General features: G+C 36.2%; 1 protein-coding gene across 1 annotated transcript in view; it reads left to right on the forward strand.

The window, feature by feature from the left end:
- Positions 1-1,064: 1,064 nt before the first annotated feature.
- The window catches only part of LOC107732833 (voltage-dependent T-type calcium channel subunit alpha-1I-like), a gene marked incomplete at its 3' end in the record, with an annotated part of 16,714 nt that continues 1,011 nt past the window's right edge, over positions 1,065-16,767 (forward strand). Inside the window, exons 1-3 of the mRNA XM_016544255.1 lie at positions 1,065-1,188; positions 1,418-1,539; positions 5,065-5,439. Of these exons, the coding sequence (XP_016399741.1) occupies positions 1,065-1,188; positions 1,418-1,539; positions 5,065-5,439 (621 nt within the window). The remainder of the gene's footprint in view (positions 1,189-1,417; positions 1,540-5,064; positions 5,440-16,767) is intronic.

A 16,767-nucleotide genomic window follows, 5' to 3' on the forward strand; every position in this document is an offset into this window, starting at 1 on the left:
GCTATGAAATAAATATCTTACTTGCATCTGTACGCACATCTGCACTTTTCAGTCAGCCAGCGCGCACTGAACAAAACACTGGCGTTTCAGCGATGACTCATCTGAACGCCTCTGATTGGCCATTGCATCTTGTGTGATTGGTTGTAATGAGCAGCGCTCTAAAAACGCGTCTGTCTCTGGCTCAGCTCCAACCAAAGCGCAAACGCAGGTTTGAATTTAGCAGCTGATGATGTGCCGCACTGAACGTTCTAATCACACCGGTGTGATCACATCAAATATATAAAAAATATTATTCGGCTAATTTTTTTGTCTTTTGAAAGGTGCATTTGAAATCCACTTGGCTCAAATATCTGAGGGGGCACGGTTGAAATCGCGTTACGGGAAGAGCGTGGTCTAGTGCCCTGGGCACGTGCCCGGTAGGCCCATGCGTTAATCCATCCTTGGTATATACATGACAAGCAAAATTGCATAAAATAATGAGAGAACATATCTTGAATTAAGGTTTTTTTTTTTTACACCTTTGGGAAATATTTTGTTCTGGTTTTAAGCATAAATATAACACAATTTAGTAAGGTTTAAACATAAAACATATACATGACAAGCAAAATTGCATAAAATAATGAGAGAACATATCTTGAATTAAGGTTTTTTTTTTTACACCTTTGGGAAATATTTTGTTCTGGTTTTAAGCATAAATATAACACAATTTAGTAAGGTTTAAACATAAAACAATAGGGAAAATGTATTTTTTTCATTAAGTCACTGTGGGGTTAATGTGAGGAAAATGTATTTTTATTTTTTTTTACTTGGAATTGTGATCCATCTTCTGTAAACTATAAAACAGAAAATAAAATGGATTTTGCACTGAATACAGGGCAGCCCCGTTTACAGATTCAAGATGAGAGAGATTTAGTCCAAAACTACAGAATTTAGGGCACTTTAGCTCAATCCAAATTGTGGTGCTGCTATTGCCTTTTAATTGTTATTTGCTTTGGATAAAAGCGTCTGCTAAATAATTCAGTGTAAATGTATCATGGCATGCTTGCCTGAATTTTGTGTCATGGATGAGTGCATGTGTGCTGGTTTCAGTCTTGATTAGTGTCTTTCAGGTGGGGAATCTTGGCCTCCTCTTCATGCTGCTGTTCTTCATTTATGCTGCACTGGGGGTGGAATTGTTTGGAGAGCTGGGTAAACACATACTACTCATCTTTTACTCCTTTTGATGCTTATTTTCATTCCAAGCCCTTTCTCTCTCTACCTCACTGGTTTTCTGTCTGTTCAGTTCTTCTAAATTCAAAGCTGAATTTGGCATGACTGCATAGGTAACATTGAGGCAAAACTTTTAGGTGATAAACATTCACAAAACATAGTATTCAACAATACAAACTCTCTCTATGCCTCTATCTGTTCCCTGCAGTGTGCAACGAGGACTACCCATGTGAGGGCATGAGTCGGCACGCCACCTTTGAGAACTTCGGCATGGCGTTCCTCACCCTCTTCCAGGTCTCCACTGGTGACAACTGGAACGGCATAATGAAGGTACAGCAGAACAAAGAGCCATAGTACTATGAGCGTCACTGTGTTATAAAAAGTGAGGGGGACAGTTAGTAAACTTGTATTTATTTAGTTTGAAGGTTTTTAAAAGAAATCTTCTGCTCACCAAAACTGCATTTGTATGATCAAACATACATTAATATTTTGAAATATTACTACAATTTAAAATAAATGTTTTCTATTTTAATATATTTTAAAATGTAATTTATTCCTATGATGGCAAAGCTGAATTTTCAGCATCATTACTCCAGTCTTCAGTGTCACATGATCCTTCAGAAATTATTCTAATATGGTGATTTGCTGCTTAATATTTTTGTGGAAACCGTGGTACATTTTTTTCAGGATTGTTTGAGGAATTGAAAATTCAAAAGAGCAGCATTTATTTGAAATAAACAAAATTGTAACATTATAAATGTATTTTCTGTCACTTTTAATCAATTTAATGAATCATTGCTTGATAAAAGTATACATTTATTTTAAATAAATAAATAACTATAGAAATCTTACTGACCCCAAACCTTTTAACATTAGTTTAGGTACACAGATGACCAGAAATGGCGAATACTTAGAATCAGAATCAGAAAGAGCTTTATTGCCAAGTATGTTTGCACATACAAGGTCGCTTGATCAGCGCAGCTGCTCCACCAACTACAACGTTCAGCAAAACGTCCGAATAAACGAAATCCGGTAGAAGATTGTGTGGTGTGTTCTGCCGAATGTTCAGCAGCTCATCCCTGGTAAAACTGATCGTGTTTGAGAAACAAAAAACAGGAAAAACTAACAAAAACAGTACAAACACTGGAGAGCCAAACACTGAGGCTGCCGTCTGCGGCGCCATCGCATTGCATTAGCTAATGAATATGAATTGCATAGCTAATGAATATTAATTATTCGGCGCATTCAGTGGCTAATATTTGACCATCATAGGCTCATGTCCATAAGCTGAACAGTTATTCTTGCTGCCCGATTCAAGAACTCAAATGAGATGACATATTTAATGTATATCTTCATCCCTACATCTGCCACTGTTGTTGCTGGGATTTTGTAGATTAGTGGATAAATGCATGGATCAGCAGCTCAAAACCAAATATGATTTAGATTTGAGTATGAGGGGTTCAAGACATAAAAAACAGAACCATAATTGCATTAGGCTTATAGTGTACCAGCAACAGGAATACATTTCTTTGTATTTTGTTTTATTCCACCGTAAAAAAAAAAAAAAAAGAAAAGAGAACATTGCTGTTGTCACTTTCTGGGACTGAATTGAACTGAAGCGACTGCTCAGCAAAATGTTAAAAATGACAAATTCTGATGCTGGATCTGCATTCATTATAGCACACAAAACAAAACCGAATGAAGTGAAAACTTGCTTCTTCTGTATTAGATATAACCAGTGTTGGGAGTAACGCATTACAAAAGTAATAATAGCTGCCATTTCATAAAGTGATGAGATCCAAATCAGCCCTAGCAAAAGGTGACCATCGTAAGTGACATCTATGAATAGTACCCACTTAAGCACAGAATACTCAACAGAAGAAGTTGACAGATTGCTTGTGGATGATATAACTAGACACTTTAGAAACATTCACAAGCAAGGCACTTATGATTTCTAATGGTTCAACGCAGTAGCCAGGATAGGTTGCCATGAAGAGTCCTTTGAGGTAGCAGCTTGTAAATCTACAATAGTACAGTCTCTTCTCACCATCTTTCTGCAATCTTCTCGATCCCTCCTTTTGCTTTATACGGTATTACATCATAGCCTCTTTCATTATTGTTTCTCTCATCCTCCCTGTGTCTTTCTTGTCTCTAATACACTTGTCTTTGAGCAATGAGTTCTTATCGGCCTGTGTAAAGACAACCTGCCGCGTTTCATCTCCTCTCCCCCCAACCTGGCGTTTATATGATAGGTATATGATGGAGGAACTACCAGCTCAGCATATTCAGTAGTAGTAAAGCGTACCTGAATAAATGAGAACCCATTGGCGTGATATCGATGCATAACGCCCCGCACACACCAGAGAGTGTGTTTGATGGAGGGTGACAGGCTCTCCCCCCATTAGGCGCACACACAATGAGTTTTATGGTTGACGGAGGCTTGCCGTGGTTTCCTGGCAGCTAAAGCACCATAATCAGAGCTGTAAATTACAACCTGAGTTCTAACGTACCTGCAGAGAAGCCACCACCTCCCCAAACCCCAACCACACGCATGAGTGGCCAAGCAAAATTACTGCCAGAGCCTGCACCCATCTGCCTCTCAGTCACGACAGCTTTGGAGGGGAAAAAAGAGAGAGTTTATGTTATATCAAAGTAAATTAGAATGAAATTGACATTGTGGGATTTGTTGTTCCTATAGCTCATGTTAATCAAACTGCAGATGATAAGAAGGGTAAGGGGAAGACACTAAGTACCTGTTATCTACTGCCTCTAGGATGTCGAGGCCATGATAAATGGTTTTATCATTTAATGGCTAGTGTTTGATTGATGTAATTAGTATTATTTTCAGAAATGGGTGTCGTGTTCAGCGCATAACCAAATAGCTGTTAAACTACAGTTTTTTAAACAAGGACATTTTGAGTTTGACATTTCAGACAAAATGTAAAAATTTCAGAATTATTTGAAGCTACATTTTTTTATTCATTTTAAATACAGTTTTAATAAATTGTATTTAAAATTGAGATTAAAAAATGTTTTAAAGGTAATTGCGACTTGTATCTCACAATTTTATCTCACAAAAATGTCAAAATTGTGAGATATAAACTTGCAATTGCAAGCAATTACGTTTTTTTTTTTTAATCCCATGGTGGAAACGAGCTAACATAGGTTTTTGTATTGTATTGTGTTTTATATATATATATATATATATATATATATAAAATAGAAGAAAAAAACAGTTTTCTGTTTCATATATTAAAACGTAATTTATTCCTTTGATGGTAGAGAATATGTGAATTTAATTAAATTAGTTTTTCTTACCCCATTTGAACAAACAATTTAAGTGTAAACACCACTTGTTAGGCTTATGATTTTAATAAGAATGAAAAATATTTAAAATTTTTATTAATTTTTTTATTTTTTATTTTATTTTAATTTTTATCTTATTTTAAAGATTTTTTTTCCTCTGGAAAACATGACAAAGAGGCTGGTGAAGAAATCAACTTATTACAATGCAGCTAATCTAGTGTAATGTCTCATAATTAGGTACCAAGTTTTCACCACATGACCAAATTTTTGTTAAATAAGTTCCACAAAAATAAATAAATAAAAATTTTATTATTGACCTATCAGACACAAAGTGGTTCCCCCTCGCTCCGTTCACGATCGCGTTCCTGGGGGTAGGGTGGTCCCCCTCGGTCCGTTCGCCGCGGGGCCCCCTCAAACAGTGGGCCCGGTTCGACCGCACCAGTTGCACCCCCCAAAAGACGGCGCTGAGTCCAGTCAAATGAATTGAACATAACTAACTGTTGTAGAAGTTCAAATATCTTTATTGTAACTTTCTCTTCACTCCTGTAGGACACTCTTCGAGAATGCCCGCCGGGCGAATACACCTGTAATCCCAGCCTACAATTCATCTCTCCGATGTACTTTGTGAGCTTTGTGCTCACGGCCCAGTTTGTTCTCATCAATGTGGTCGTGGCAGTGCTGATGAAACACCTAGACGACTCCAACAAAGAAGCCCAGGAGGAGGCAGAGATGGATGCGGAGATTGAACTGGAGCTGGCCCAGGGAACGCTCTGCTGCATCGGAGGAGGCGGGTCTGGAGCAGAGAGGAGCAGTGGGGGGCATCAAGGGGCTGGACCCTGCTCTACTCTTCCACCTCACTCCCCGAACACACACCCAGGTGCCCACGAGCCCAACAGCACCAGGAAACTCTACTCACCAGCCCAGGTACGACATACACACAGTGATGGCAGGGAATGGATGGATGGACTGATAAACAGATTATTGATGGAGGGATGCATTCATGAATATTATGATTCAGTTAGATGGTTGGATGAATAGATAAGAGATTGGGTTATCGAGCAATGGATTGATGAATTAATTATTTGGTTGAAAGTAAGAAAGGATAGATTGTCACTGAAATGCATCCATCATCCACGACTACTGGATGATGGATGCATTGTAGATATGCACGGATAGATTGTAGACGGAGGAATTTAGTGATTAAGAAAAGGTTTGACTGATGGATGACCACATTAATGATGGATACTGTAGATGTGATTGATGATTGGAGTGATAATGGAACAGGTAGATTGACTGATTGTTAATGGAGGAATAAATTGGTGAATATGTGATTTGGTTGGATGTATTCATGCATGAATGGTTGTCGCAAGGAGTGATTTAAAATCATGTTTATGGTATATACAGCATCACAATATTGATATATTTATGCTGTAAATTAAATCCCAAAATGTAAATTCACAATGTTAATAGGTCTACATTTTATTTATATATATTTATTAATAGGGGGTCTGCATTCTATATAACAATGTAAAAGTCTTCACTCTCACTTTTGGTCAATTTAATGCATCCTTGCTGAATATTAATAATAATAAAAAAGCAAGGATTCTGTTTCAAATAGATGCTGTTCTTTTGAATATTATATTTATCAAAAAATGAAGCAGCACAACTTTTTTTCAACATTGATAATAATACGAAATGTTTCTTGAGCACCAATTCAGCATATTAGAATGATTTCTGAAGGATCATGTGACACTGAAGACCGGAGTATTTTGCCATAACATGAATTATAGCAACACATAACAAAATTTGTAATAACAATCACATAAAATGTAATAATATTTCACAATATTACTATTTTTTACTGTATTTTACTGTATACTGATCAAGTAAACACAGCCTTGGTGAGCAGATTTGCTTTAAAAAAATATTTATTTTATTTCACCTGCCAAGTACAAAAATATCTTTGACATGCAAAAATGCATTTTCACTTTTCCCATTTGCATCTCTCAATCACAGTCAGCTGTATATGATGGACACTTTCTATATACAGTCAAGTGACAAAAAGTTTGCAGCATGTACGGTACTTTAGATTAATAGGGCGATACTGCTTAACCACAGACACATCTACCATATTCTCCCTTATAGCAGAATCTCTAGCAATTGTCACATTTCTTCCATCATGTGGTATCTACAGTACCATCATACCTAGCCCTGTATAGATGGATGAATGGATGGATGATTTTTGAATGTTCTGTATGAGTGTGCGTAGTGTCTGTAGTGTTTTGTAGCAATCATTTGTCTTCATGCATGGAAAAATGTTAGTGTCCTTTGCTCGTGAAGTTAGAGTATTATTTGGGTCTGCTAAAAAGGGCAAAAGCGGCATAATAAGGGGGAAGGAGAAGCCACAGAATGAGACGTTTTCATTATAGAGCCTCGGGACTCGCCTCAGCTTGGGTCCTGTCGCCATGGCAACACATTGTGTCAGTCCGCAATGCTCTCTTAGATATGTAAACACTAAACTGCCATTAATCACCTTTTGTAATTTAGTTAAGGATCAAATGATTAACTGTTGAACCAAATCCACCAGGAAAGAAAAGTTCAGCATATGCATGACTGAACTGCTACAAACAGAATACTGACAAATGTTGTGGCGCACTCGCACAGACACACACACACACACACACCGTGATGACTCACTGTCAGGCAGCTATTGTGGAGCTATAATTGTCTTTACCTGTCCATTTTTAGCTTCTGCAGCAGATTATGTAACTGCCGAGAGAAGAGGAAAAGAGAGGAGGAGGACAGAGAGAGAAAGGAACGGAATGCTAATTGAAGGGTTGAATTCATTGCAGTGTTAAGCACACGGATTCAGTAGTGAACCTGGGTTTGTTTATGTACCTAGCGTTTGTTCATGCTCATGCATTCAGGTGTAGATTGCCTTTACATAGCATAACATTCAATTTTACACTCTGAAGAAAAGATTTCAGATTGTTGTTGCAGTATTTTTATTTTATACAAATTGGAGTCAGAAACACTTAAGAATTGTTTTTTCTTCTTTTTTTAACAAATGGTCAGTGAAAAGAAGGGCATAACCTTCAGAAAACTTTAATTGTAATTATATGAGCTGTTATATTTTCTATTCATTTTTATGTTTGCCATATAAGAAGTTTTAATATAATAAAATTAAATAAACTTAAAATTAAGTATACAAATATACAGACAGACATGTCACTTTGTATAAAAACATTAAAATATATATATTTTTTTCATATAGAGACTAGCTAGCTAAATATTATATTATTCAAGCAAATTTTGCTTTTAATTTATGAAAAGTTTATTACTTTCACTTGGTTTTAAGTTTTTTTTTATTTTTATTTTTTACAGTTTTGAAGGATGATCTGTTATGGAGGACCAAACCTGCAGAAATTAAAAATAAATAAATAAATGTGTGTATAAATAAATAAATACGCAAATAAATAAATAAATGTGTGTATAAATACACACATTCTTGTTTAAATACGTATATAAATAATTAAACGTGTGATGAAATATAGGCAAATAAATAAAATAAATTGGTTGGCAAATGGAAAATGTTTAAGGAAATGCTAAACTCATCCTAACTGTTTTCTTTTAATCACTCATTTATTTCTGAATGTAGTTCCGCATTTATTTTTCCTCTGCACAACATGCTAATGAGAGGGTGTCAACCATGGACTTGGTCGGGTCTTGTGATAGCTGGGGGCGCGGCTTTCCCGCTGACAGGAGATGCATGGTGTAAATCCAGTATAGCCTAGTAAAGTCACTTTTGCCGTTCAACAAAGCAAGATACATAGAAAAACTGAGCCGTATTGTCCGTACAGTATCTGGGACTTTACAAACGACCCAACGGAATGGCCAGAGGTGTCATTTCCCGCCATTTGATATTCGCAAATCTAGGGACCGTCTCTAAAGTTACATACGACATTGGTATACACTTATCTAACTTCAATAGCATTTGAGGAAAATTACTTTTAGATTTTTGATATTTATTAAAATAAACTGTCAAATCATATATAAATATGTTGTTTATTTCACTACCGAATGGGCTCAAACACAAAATATATATCATAATTTAAAGCTCAATAGCATTTGAGGAAAATGACTTACAGTAACACAACCAACTGTGAAGTGTTCATGTAGGTCTCAGTTATAATGCACACCTTTTAGATTTTTGATATTTATTAAAATAAACTGTCAAATCATATGTAAATATTGCTGTTTTTTTCTTTACGAAAAAACAATTTGTTGTAACTGTAATTTCTACAGGAAGTTTTTTTTTTTACAGTGTAGATATGAATTTACAGTTTATTTCAATAAATATCAAAAATCTAAAAGGTGTGCATTATAACTGAGAACTACATGAACACTTCACAGTTGGTTGTGTTACTGTAAGTCATTTTCCTCAAATGCTATTGAAGTTAGAAAAGTGTATACCAATGTCGTATGTAACTTTAGAGACGGTCCCTAGATTTGCGAATATCGAGTGCCGGGAAATGACACCTCTGGCCATTCCATTGCGTCGTTTGTAAAGTCACAGATACTGTACGGACAATACGGCTCAGTTTTTCTATGTATCTTGCTCTGTTGAACGGCAAAAGTGACTTTACTAGGCTATACTGGATTTACACCATGCATCTCCTGTCAGCGGGAAAGCCGCGCCCCCAGCTATCACAAGACCCGAGCAAGTCCATGGTTGACACCCTCTCATTAGCATGTTGTGCAGAGGAAAAATAAATGCGGAACTACATTCAGAAATAAATGAGTGATTAAAAGAAAACAGTTAGGATGAGTTTAGCATTTCCTTAAACATTTTCCATTTGGTCACCAATTTATTTTATTTATTTGACTACTTTCATCACACATTTAATTATTTATATATGTATTTAAACAAGATTACGTGTATTTATACACACATTTATTTATTTATTTATTTGCGTATTTATTTATTTACACACACATTTATTTATTTATTTGTGTATTTATTTGTTTTTAATTTCTGCAGGTTTGGTCCTCCATACCTAAACAGCTGTATTCTAATTCTTTAAACACCTAAATGTACACTAAGAGCTAATCTATAGTTAAACTATCTCTGTAATATTACTCCTCTCTGTCATTAGTGATAACTAACCCTTAAACATGTCCGAATTAGAAAAAGAAAAAAAAAATCACTTACCTGAGACGATGAGTGAGCGCTTGGCTGCTGATCCGCCATTTTGGCGCCAGTGGTTTAAAACGGTGGCGGGGCGCAAGCGCACTTTGTGGAATCGATTCATCTTCCCTCGGATAGTAATGCCTGTGACAATGATGACGTATTTTTGACAGTCCTTTCGCACACCGCACTTCGTGTCGCAATTCGCATGTCGTGCGTGTAACAGAGCTGTTGTGAAAACAAGCGTTGTGTCTGTAAACTGTCATAGTCGTACATTTTGGAGTTGTACTCTAACAAACACACAAAATCTCGTATCTGTAAACTGTCGTGGCCGTAGATTTTGGAATCCAACTCTGACAAAAAACAGAATTACATACAATACTTTTAAATTACGCACGAGTAAATTAAAATGACACACAAATGCTTTGAATTACGTACGATTATTTTTGACAGCGATTTTATTCCATAGAAACAGGCTTCCAAGCTCCCAGTTGCAAAAAAAAAAAGTTACTTATGTTACTATTCTTAACACAATTTTTTTTTGTAAAATGTTGTAAAACTTCTTAAACCTCTTAAAAACCGAGCCAAGAAAAAGATAATTACATTGTGGATACAGTAGGCTACCTAGCGCCGTATTTCAGATATGAACAACATAAAAATTGCGTACTTCGCACAGTATATATACACTATAGGAATCATAAGAATAGTATACAAATTTGCTAATCCGAATACAGAATAGAATAGACGCATCCAAAAACTCACAAATAAGTTACACATCTTATGGTTAAAAATGCATACAATGGAATGGATACAAATACAGTATAATGCTCACCAGCTATATGCGGACTGGTGGGATACTGCTCCAGGAGTATTTTGGGCTCCTCAAATCCATCCACCTGTTGAAGACAGCTTTCTAGCTCTTTGAGCTTCATATCTACATCAGATGATCAATTAATCCTGCTCATATCAGTCCGTGTTTCCATAGTTCATACTAATATTAATCAGATCAGAAACGTCGACTGACTCTCTCTTAACTGAAACGCCGAACGATCACGATGTCACGAGACTTCTAGTGATATAGTGACTTTCCTCAAGTAGAAAATTCACATTGGATCAAATAGGTAAACATGTAGTGCACTTACATGTGTGTTTTCCTCTTCTTCTACTTCTGCAAGCTTATTTTACCAGTTGTGAGTATTAGCGCCATCTGCTGGCTGATTACTGCCATGGCGCACATTTATCATATGTTGTGATTAGATAACATTTTATTCATATTAGTTAGTTTTTAAGATTATAAAATTATGATTAACTGAACACAGGAAATTCATTTTAAATCATTTTACTTGTTGCCTGTTTACTAACATGATAGCATGAAAAAATGGCAATGTATTAAGAAATATTCTGGTGTTTCTTATTTTTTTTAATCTTTTTTTTAAATAAATTATATTTTTTAAATAGTAGAAAAAAAAAAAAAAGCGTTTTTTTGTTGCTACTAACCATGCCTAAAATGACTCCTTGTTTCCTTTGTAGTTCACTTTGCTGGCCCTACTGTAGTTCTGTCCAAATTCTAAACAGATAACAGTTTCAGTTGCTGAATTTGGAATATAGTAATAATAACACACTACTAATACAAATATCAGCAACAAATTCTGCAATGCTTTGTGCTGTTAGTTGGATTGTGTGAATTGAAAACACTCCATCCTTTCATAAAATGACAGAAACTGGAATCATGATATCAGCTAAACAAATTTGGAGTTGACGTCCTTCCATGTGAACAGCTGTTAACTTTAGCCCTTTATAAATATCCTATTCATGCAAGTGTCTTATCATGTCTGAGCTTGACCACAACATATTTCCAATTTTTTTTGTTGTAAATAAGCAAATAAATAAATAAATAAATAAATGTGTGTATAAATACACGTAATCTTGTTTAAATACATATATAAATAATTAAATGTGTGATGAAAGTAGTCAAATAAATAAAATAAATTGGTGACCAGATGGAAAATGTTTAAGGAAATGCTAAACTCATCCTATTTATTTTCCTTTGATCACTCATTTATTTCTGAATGTAGTTCCGCATTTATTTTTCCTCTGCACAGCATGCTAATGAGAGGGTGTCAACCATGGACTTGCTCGGGTCTTGTGATAGCTGGGGGCGCGGCTTTCCCGCTGATAGGAAATGCATGGTGTAAATCCAGTATAGCCTAGTAAAGTCACTTTTGCCGTTCAACCGAGCAAGATACATAGAAAACCTGAGCCGTATTTTCCGTACAGTATCTGTGACTTTACAAACGACCCAACGGATTGGCCAGAGGTGTCATTTCCCGGCACTCGATATTCGCAAATCTAGGGACCGTCTCTAAAGTTACATACGACATTGGTATACACTTTTCTAACTTCAATAGCATTTGAGGAAAATTACTTACAGTAACACAACCAACTGTGAAGTGTTCATGTAGTTCTCAGTTATAATGCACACCTTTTAGATTTTTGATATTTATTGAAATAAACTGTCAAATCATATATAAATATGTTGTTTATTTCACTCGAATATGGGCTCAAGCACAAAATATATATCATAATTTAAAGCTCAGTAGCATTTGAGGAGAATGACTCACAGTCATAAAACCAACTGTAAAGTGGTCATGTAGGTGTCAACTATAATGCACACCTTTTATCGATTTTTGATATTTATTTAAATAAACGGTAAATTCATATCTACACTGTAAAAAAACTTCCTGTAGAAATTACAGTAACTAACTGGCAGCAGTTCGCTCGTAACTTACTGTAATTTTATTTTGTAGCAAAAATACTGTATTTTATTTTACCGTGTCATTTAACTTGCTGTAAATGTATTTACAGTGTAATATTGTTTAACTGTAAAATATTTTATTATTGTATTCATTTTTTGGTCCTTTCTTGAGTAATGCATTTTAAAACAAAAGAAAATATACTGTTATACTATAAAGTTTACTGTAATTGGTTTGTTTCACTTTTCAGTTACTGTAAAACTATATGCACAAATTGTAAAATTAGCAGTTCCATTAAATAACAATAGGGGAAAAAAAGCAATGACAACTGTGTAACTTCATATTTTAAATTTTCCCAACAGCTATCTGGACTGATATGGCAAAAAGTGCCATATCAGTCCAGATAGCTGTTGCTTTGAAGCTGTTGGTAATCTTTCAAGCAAATTCTTCCACGTAGAGGAATTTCCACTTAAACTTCCTTAGAAGTTTAGTCTAGTGAATGGAGCTAAATAAGTCTCCAGAACTCTCAAAATACTTTTTTGATACCCTGATGTCTCATGTCTTCAGCTGTCGCAGTGCGGGCGCATGCACTGAGCCCCAGTGCTGGTGTTAGTTTATTTGAATACAAAGATCCAAAGAGACAGATCACTGCCTGGAGGAAGTGATGTCCCACACCTGTTTTGGGTTTCGTCTCGATAGTGACAAACACGCACAAATGCAAAGGTGCACACAAACACCACAAACTAGACAGCCTTATCGCTACCTGCAGGCTTGGGGTTGAGAGATGGAGAGGGGGAGACAAAGAGAGACACAGAGACAGGAAAGAGGTATGCATGACAGTCAGCAGAACAGGAATGGGAAAAACTAGTTTGACTTCAAGCAGAAGCCATGTCAGCAGACTGAAAGCATTTCATCTCCTCAGAGAGAGAGCAGAACGGAAGAAGATTAGAGACACAAGGAATGCAAATATATCATTAATGAGCTTAAGTGTTGTATTCACATATGGTCAGCAGGAGAGTTCACAAAATGAATTCTTCTGTTTTATATTGGATGGATACCTACAAAATCCATAAATATTTTTACTACACATGTAGCATTTTCTTGTCATTTTATTTTGTTTACTATAACTCTAATTATATATTTTTAATAATGACTTTATATTTTATGTATTTTTGAATAATTTTATTTTTTTATTTGCTTCGCACTGTTCCTTATTTGTACTGTTCTTACTGTATTTATCCAAAGATAAACTGCTTTGGCAACTGATTTGGCAGTTCAAACGTACTGTTATTTGTTACATCGGTAAAGCTTGCTAAAACTGAGCAGCAAATTGTGAAAGAGAGGTTTACGTCCTGAGTTCAAGCACAGTTCAGTGTGTATTTATAATAGAACATATTTTAAATGCAGTGGGAAGTCACCTCCCACTCTAGACATCTCTTCTGAATTGTGCCTTGCCCACTGACACACTGACTGCAGAATTTCTGCTGAACAGCTCTTCTCATCCTCAAACACTTCAGCTTTCCTGGTCACAATGTATGCCATGGCCAAGAAAAGTAAGGTGATTTTCTGAGTCACATGGTGTGTCGAGTATGCGTATTTGATTTTTACAGTATCCATGAAAAATGGGTAACAGAGCTTGTGCAACTCTATATAGGATGTTCTTTTTTTCATGTTATTATGCCTTGTTATTTTTTTTTATAACTTGGATGTAGGCTGTCAAACATACACAATTGTTAATCAGAGCAGTGGGCGTTTGCTTCCGAGTCTACAATCTGCCACGCCTATTCAAACAGTGTTCTGATGAGGGGGGTCAAAACAGGACAGAAAATGTCTTATTAATTAAAAATTATGTAAAAATTGTAATAACATTATAAGTGGAACCCACAGAACACTACAAAATAATAAAAAGTTCATGACCCCTTTAAAATTAATTGACTTCAAAGAAACTCAAACTGAAGTTTGTCAAGATACACTTTGAATGACTTGACAAAAACTTTGAAAAAAAAAAAAATTTTCAAACGCATTAAGTTTGAAGGATTATATGCAATAGATAAATAAAAAGTGACAGAAAAAAATCTAATAAATGCTGTTCTTTTGCACTTCCTTTATCAAAGATTCCTGGACAAATAAAAGTATCACGGTTTACCACTACATTAATAAATTACATTTTAAAATACATTCAAATAGAAAACAGTTATTTTGAATTGTTATAATATTTCACATTATTACTGTTTTGCTGTGTTTTTCAAGTATCAGACAAATGCAGCCTTGGTGAGCATAAGAGACCTCTTTCAAAAACATAAAAAGGATGGATGGATAGACAGAACGTTCTACAGAGTTTTTACGCACAGCTACCGAACTGAACTCAGTGTGAGTTAATGTGTCAGTCTGGGAGGAAACAGCATGTACTGATTAGGTCCCCAGCAACACATCATTTTCCTCATGATCAGCATTGTGCAAAACCACAGTTGTAGTCAGCAGATGAGAAAGAGACGAACAGACTAGAGTCAGACTATGCCTTGTATCGCCTTGTATCGAGTTCACAGCCATCTCTGGTTGATTCATCTACCTGTAAAACACAACCTTCAGAAAAGTGCAAAACCGGCAGATGCTGCTTTTCCTTGAATTCATACCTGTTCGCGTCATGTGCTGAGTGATTTGCCACCGGGAAGCCGCCAGAAAGGAAAGCTCATTAAATTAGATGGTTTGGAGGTGTACACACTCTTGCGCTTCGATTTGTGGAGACCTGCGATTTGAGGAGCGCTGAGGTAGCCAAATGCTGACACTGATACTCCCATATGTTGAAATGTCATTAAAACTACATCCCTGCCAATTATGCAACATTTCCCTGCTCCATCTGGCTGATACGAATTATGACCCACGCCGGCACAGGTGAGACTATAACACCCATAAATGTGGCACTCGTGCTCAGAGCCATATTGAAAATGATTGTTCTTGCACTACTGGCCGTGACCGCATTGCCCTGTGCATTGGCCACAACCAGACCCAAGCGGGCCATTATCTCTGTGGGTCATGGCTGGAACCATAAATTGGTTACTTAAACCTCTGGACTGCAGAGAGGTGTATGTGATCCTGTAACACTGGGCACTGCTAAGTGTTAATCTGCAGGGGATAATAGCAGCCTGTGAATTGGTGTCAGGCCTTAAGTGTGAAGTCTTGCAGTCAAACTCATTAGAAGTGCTGAGGTTTGCTAGTGTTTGCAAGAGCTCTTAAAGTAAAGGCTTTTGTTTGTCCTGTTTGTTGTATATGAGAGGTTGCTTGCTAATAACCAAGTGCACTTCAAATTAGCAGGCAGGCCAGCCTGATCAATTTTCATTCTCAGATTAGTAATTTCATTTTAATTGTTTATTCATGTAGGAAATCAAAAGCGTTTGGCTCTGGCAAGCTGGCGGTGACGCAAGGAGCGCAATTACCTCGAGAAATAAATGATTGTTATTAGATAACGCTACATTATGATTGTGTTAGATTGATCCTTCAGTAGACTGCTTCCTAAACTGCTCTGTTGGGTAAATTGAATATTGAATGGTCAGATCTTTATTCCCTTTCCCAGAAATGTATTTTGTTCTGGAATTGTACTTGCACAACATTTACTTTATCTTGATATTAGCATTGAGTGATGTGGCATTTATGAGGGAAGCTGAAATAGACGTTGATTGATGCAGGCAAAAGGTTTTTGTTTACGTGTGTGCACGCGCGTTTTTGTGACATATGAGGACAGAAATTTGTTTAATGACATGGGTATGACATAGGTATTACAAGGAGAAGGTGACTTATGAGGACATTACCCCATGTCCCCATTTCTCAAAACGCTTATAAATCATACAGAGTGAGTTTTTTTTTTTTTTAGAAAGTAAAAAAGCAACAAATTTCCCTGTAAGGGGTAGGGTTAGGTGTAGGGTTGGTGTAGGGCAATAGCACATACAGTTTGTACTAGGGCTGGGCGATATGTCAAAAATATCTTATCGATAATCGCCTTTAAAAATACCGCGATATCTGATAATATCGTCTAAGCCCCACCTCCACCACGCCCCGCCCCCGCTGAGACAACATTGCTGACACGCACCATAAACACACACCATGTTCAGTTTGGTCTTAATTATTGCCACAAAGTTTGGGTTTACTTTTCTTAGTTTGTTCTTAAACTAACAGAAAACAAGCTTTGCTGTTATTTTGGTGTTGCTAATAATTTCCACTCTGTTCTTATCAAATTTGTTTCTGAAGTGAATTTAGTTTTTGTGAGGAGAACTGTTGAGGAAAAATAATAGAACCCAATTTTAAGTTCATCATGGT

This window comes from Sinocyclocheilus rhinocerous, unplaced genomic scaffold, assembly GCF_001515625.1.
Source record: "Sinocyclocheilus rhinocerous isolate Xijiao unplaced genomic scaffold, SAMN03320098_v1.1 scaffold220, whole genome shotgun sequence".
NCBI lineage: Eukaryota > Metazoa > Chordata > Actinopteri > Cypriniformes > Cyprinidae > Sinocyclocheilus > Sinocyclocheilus rhinocerous.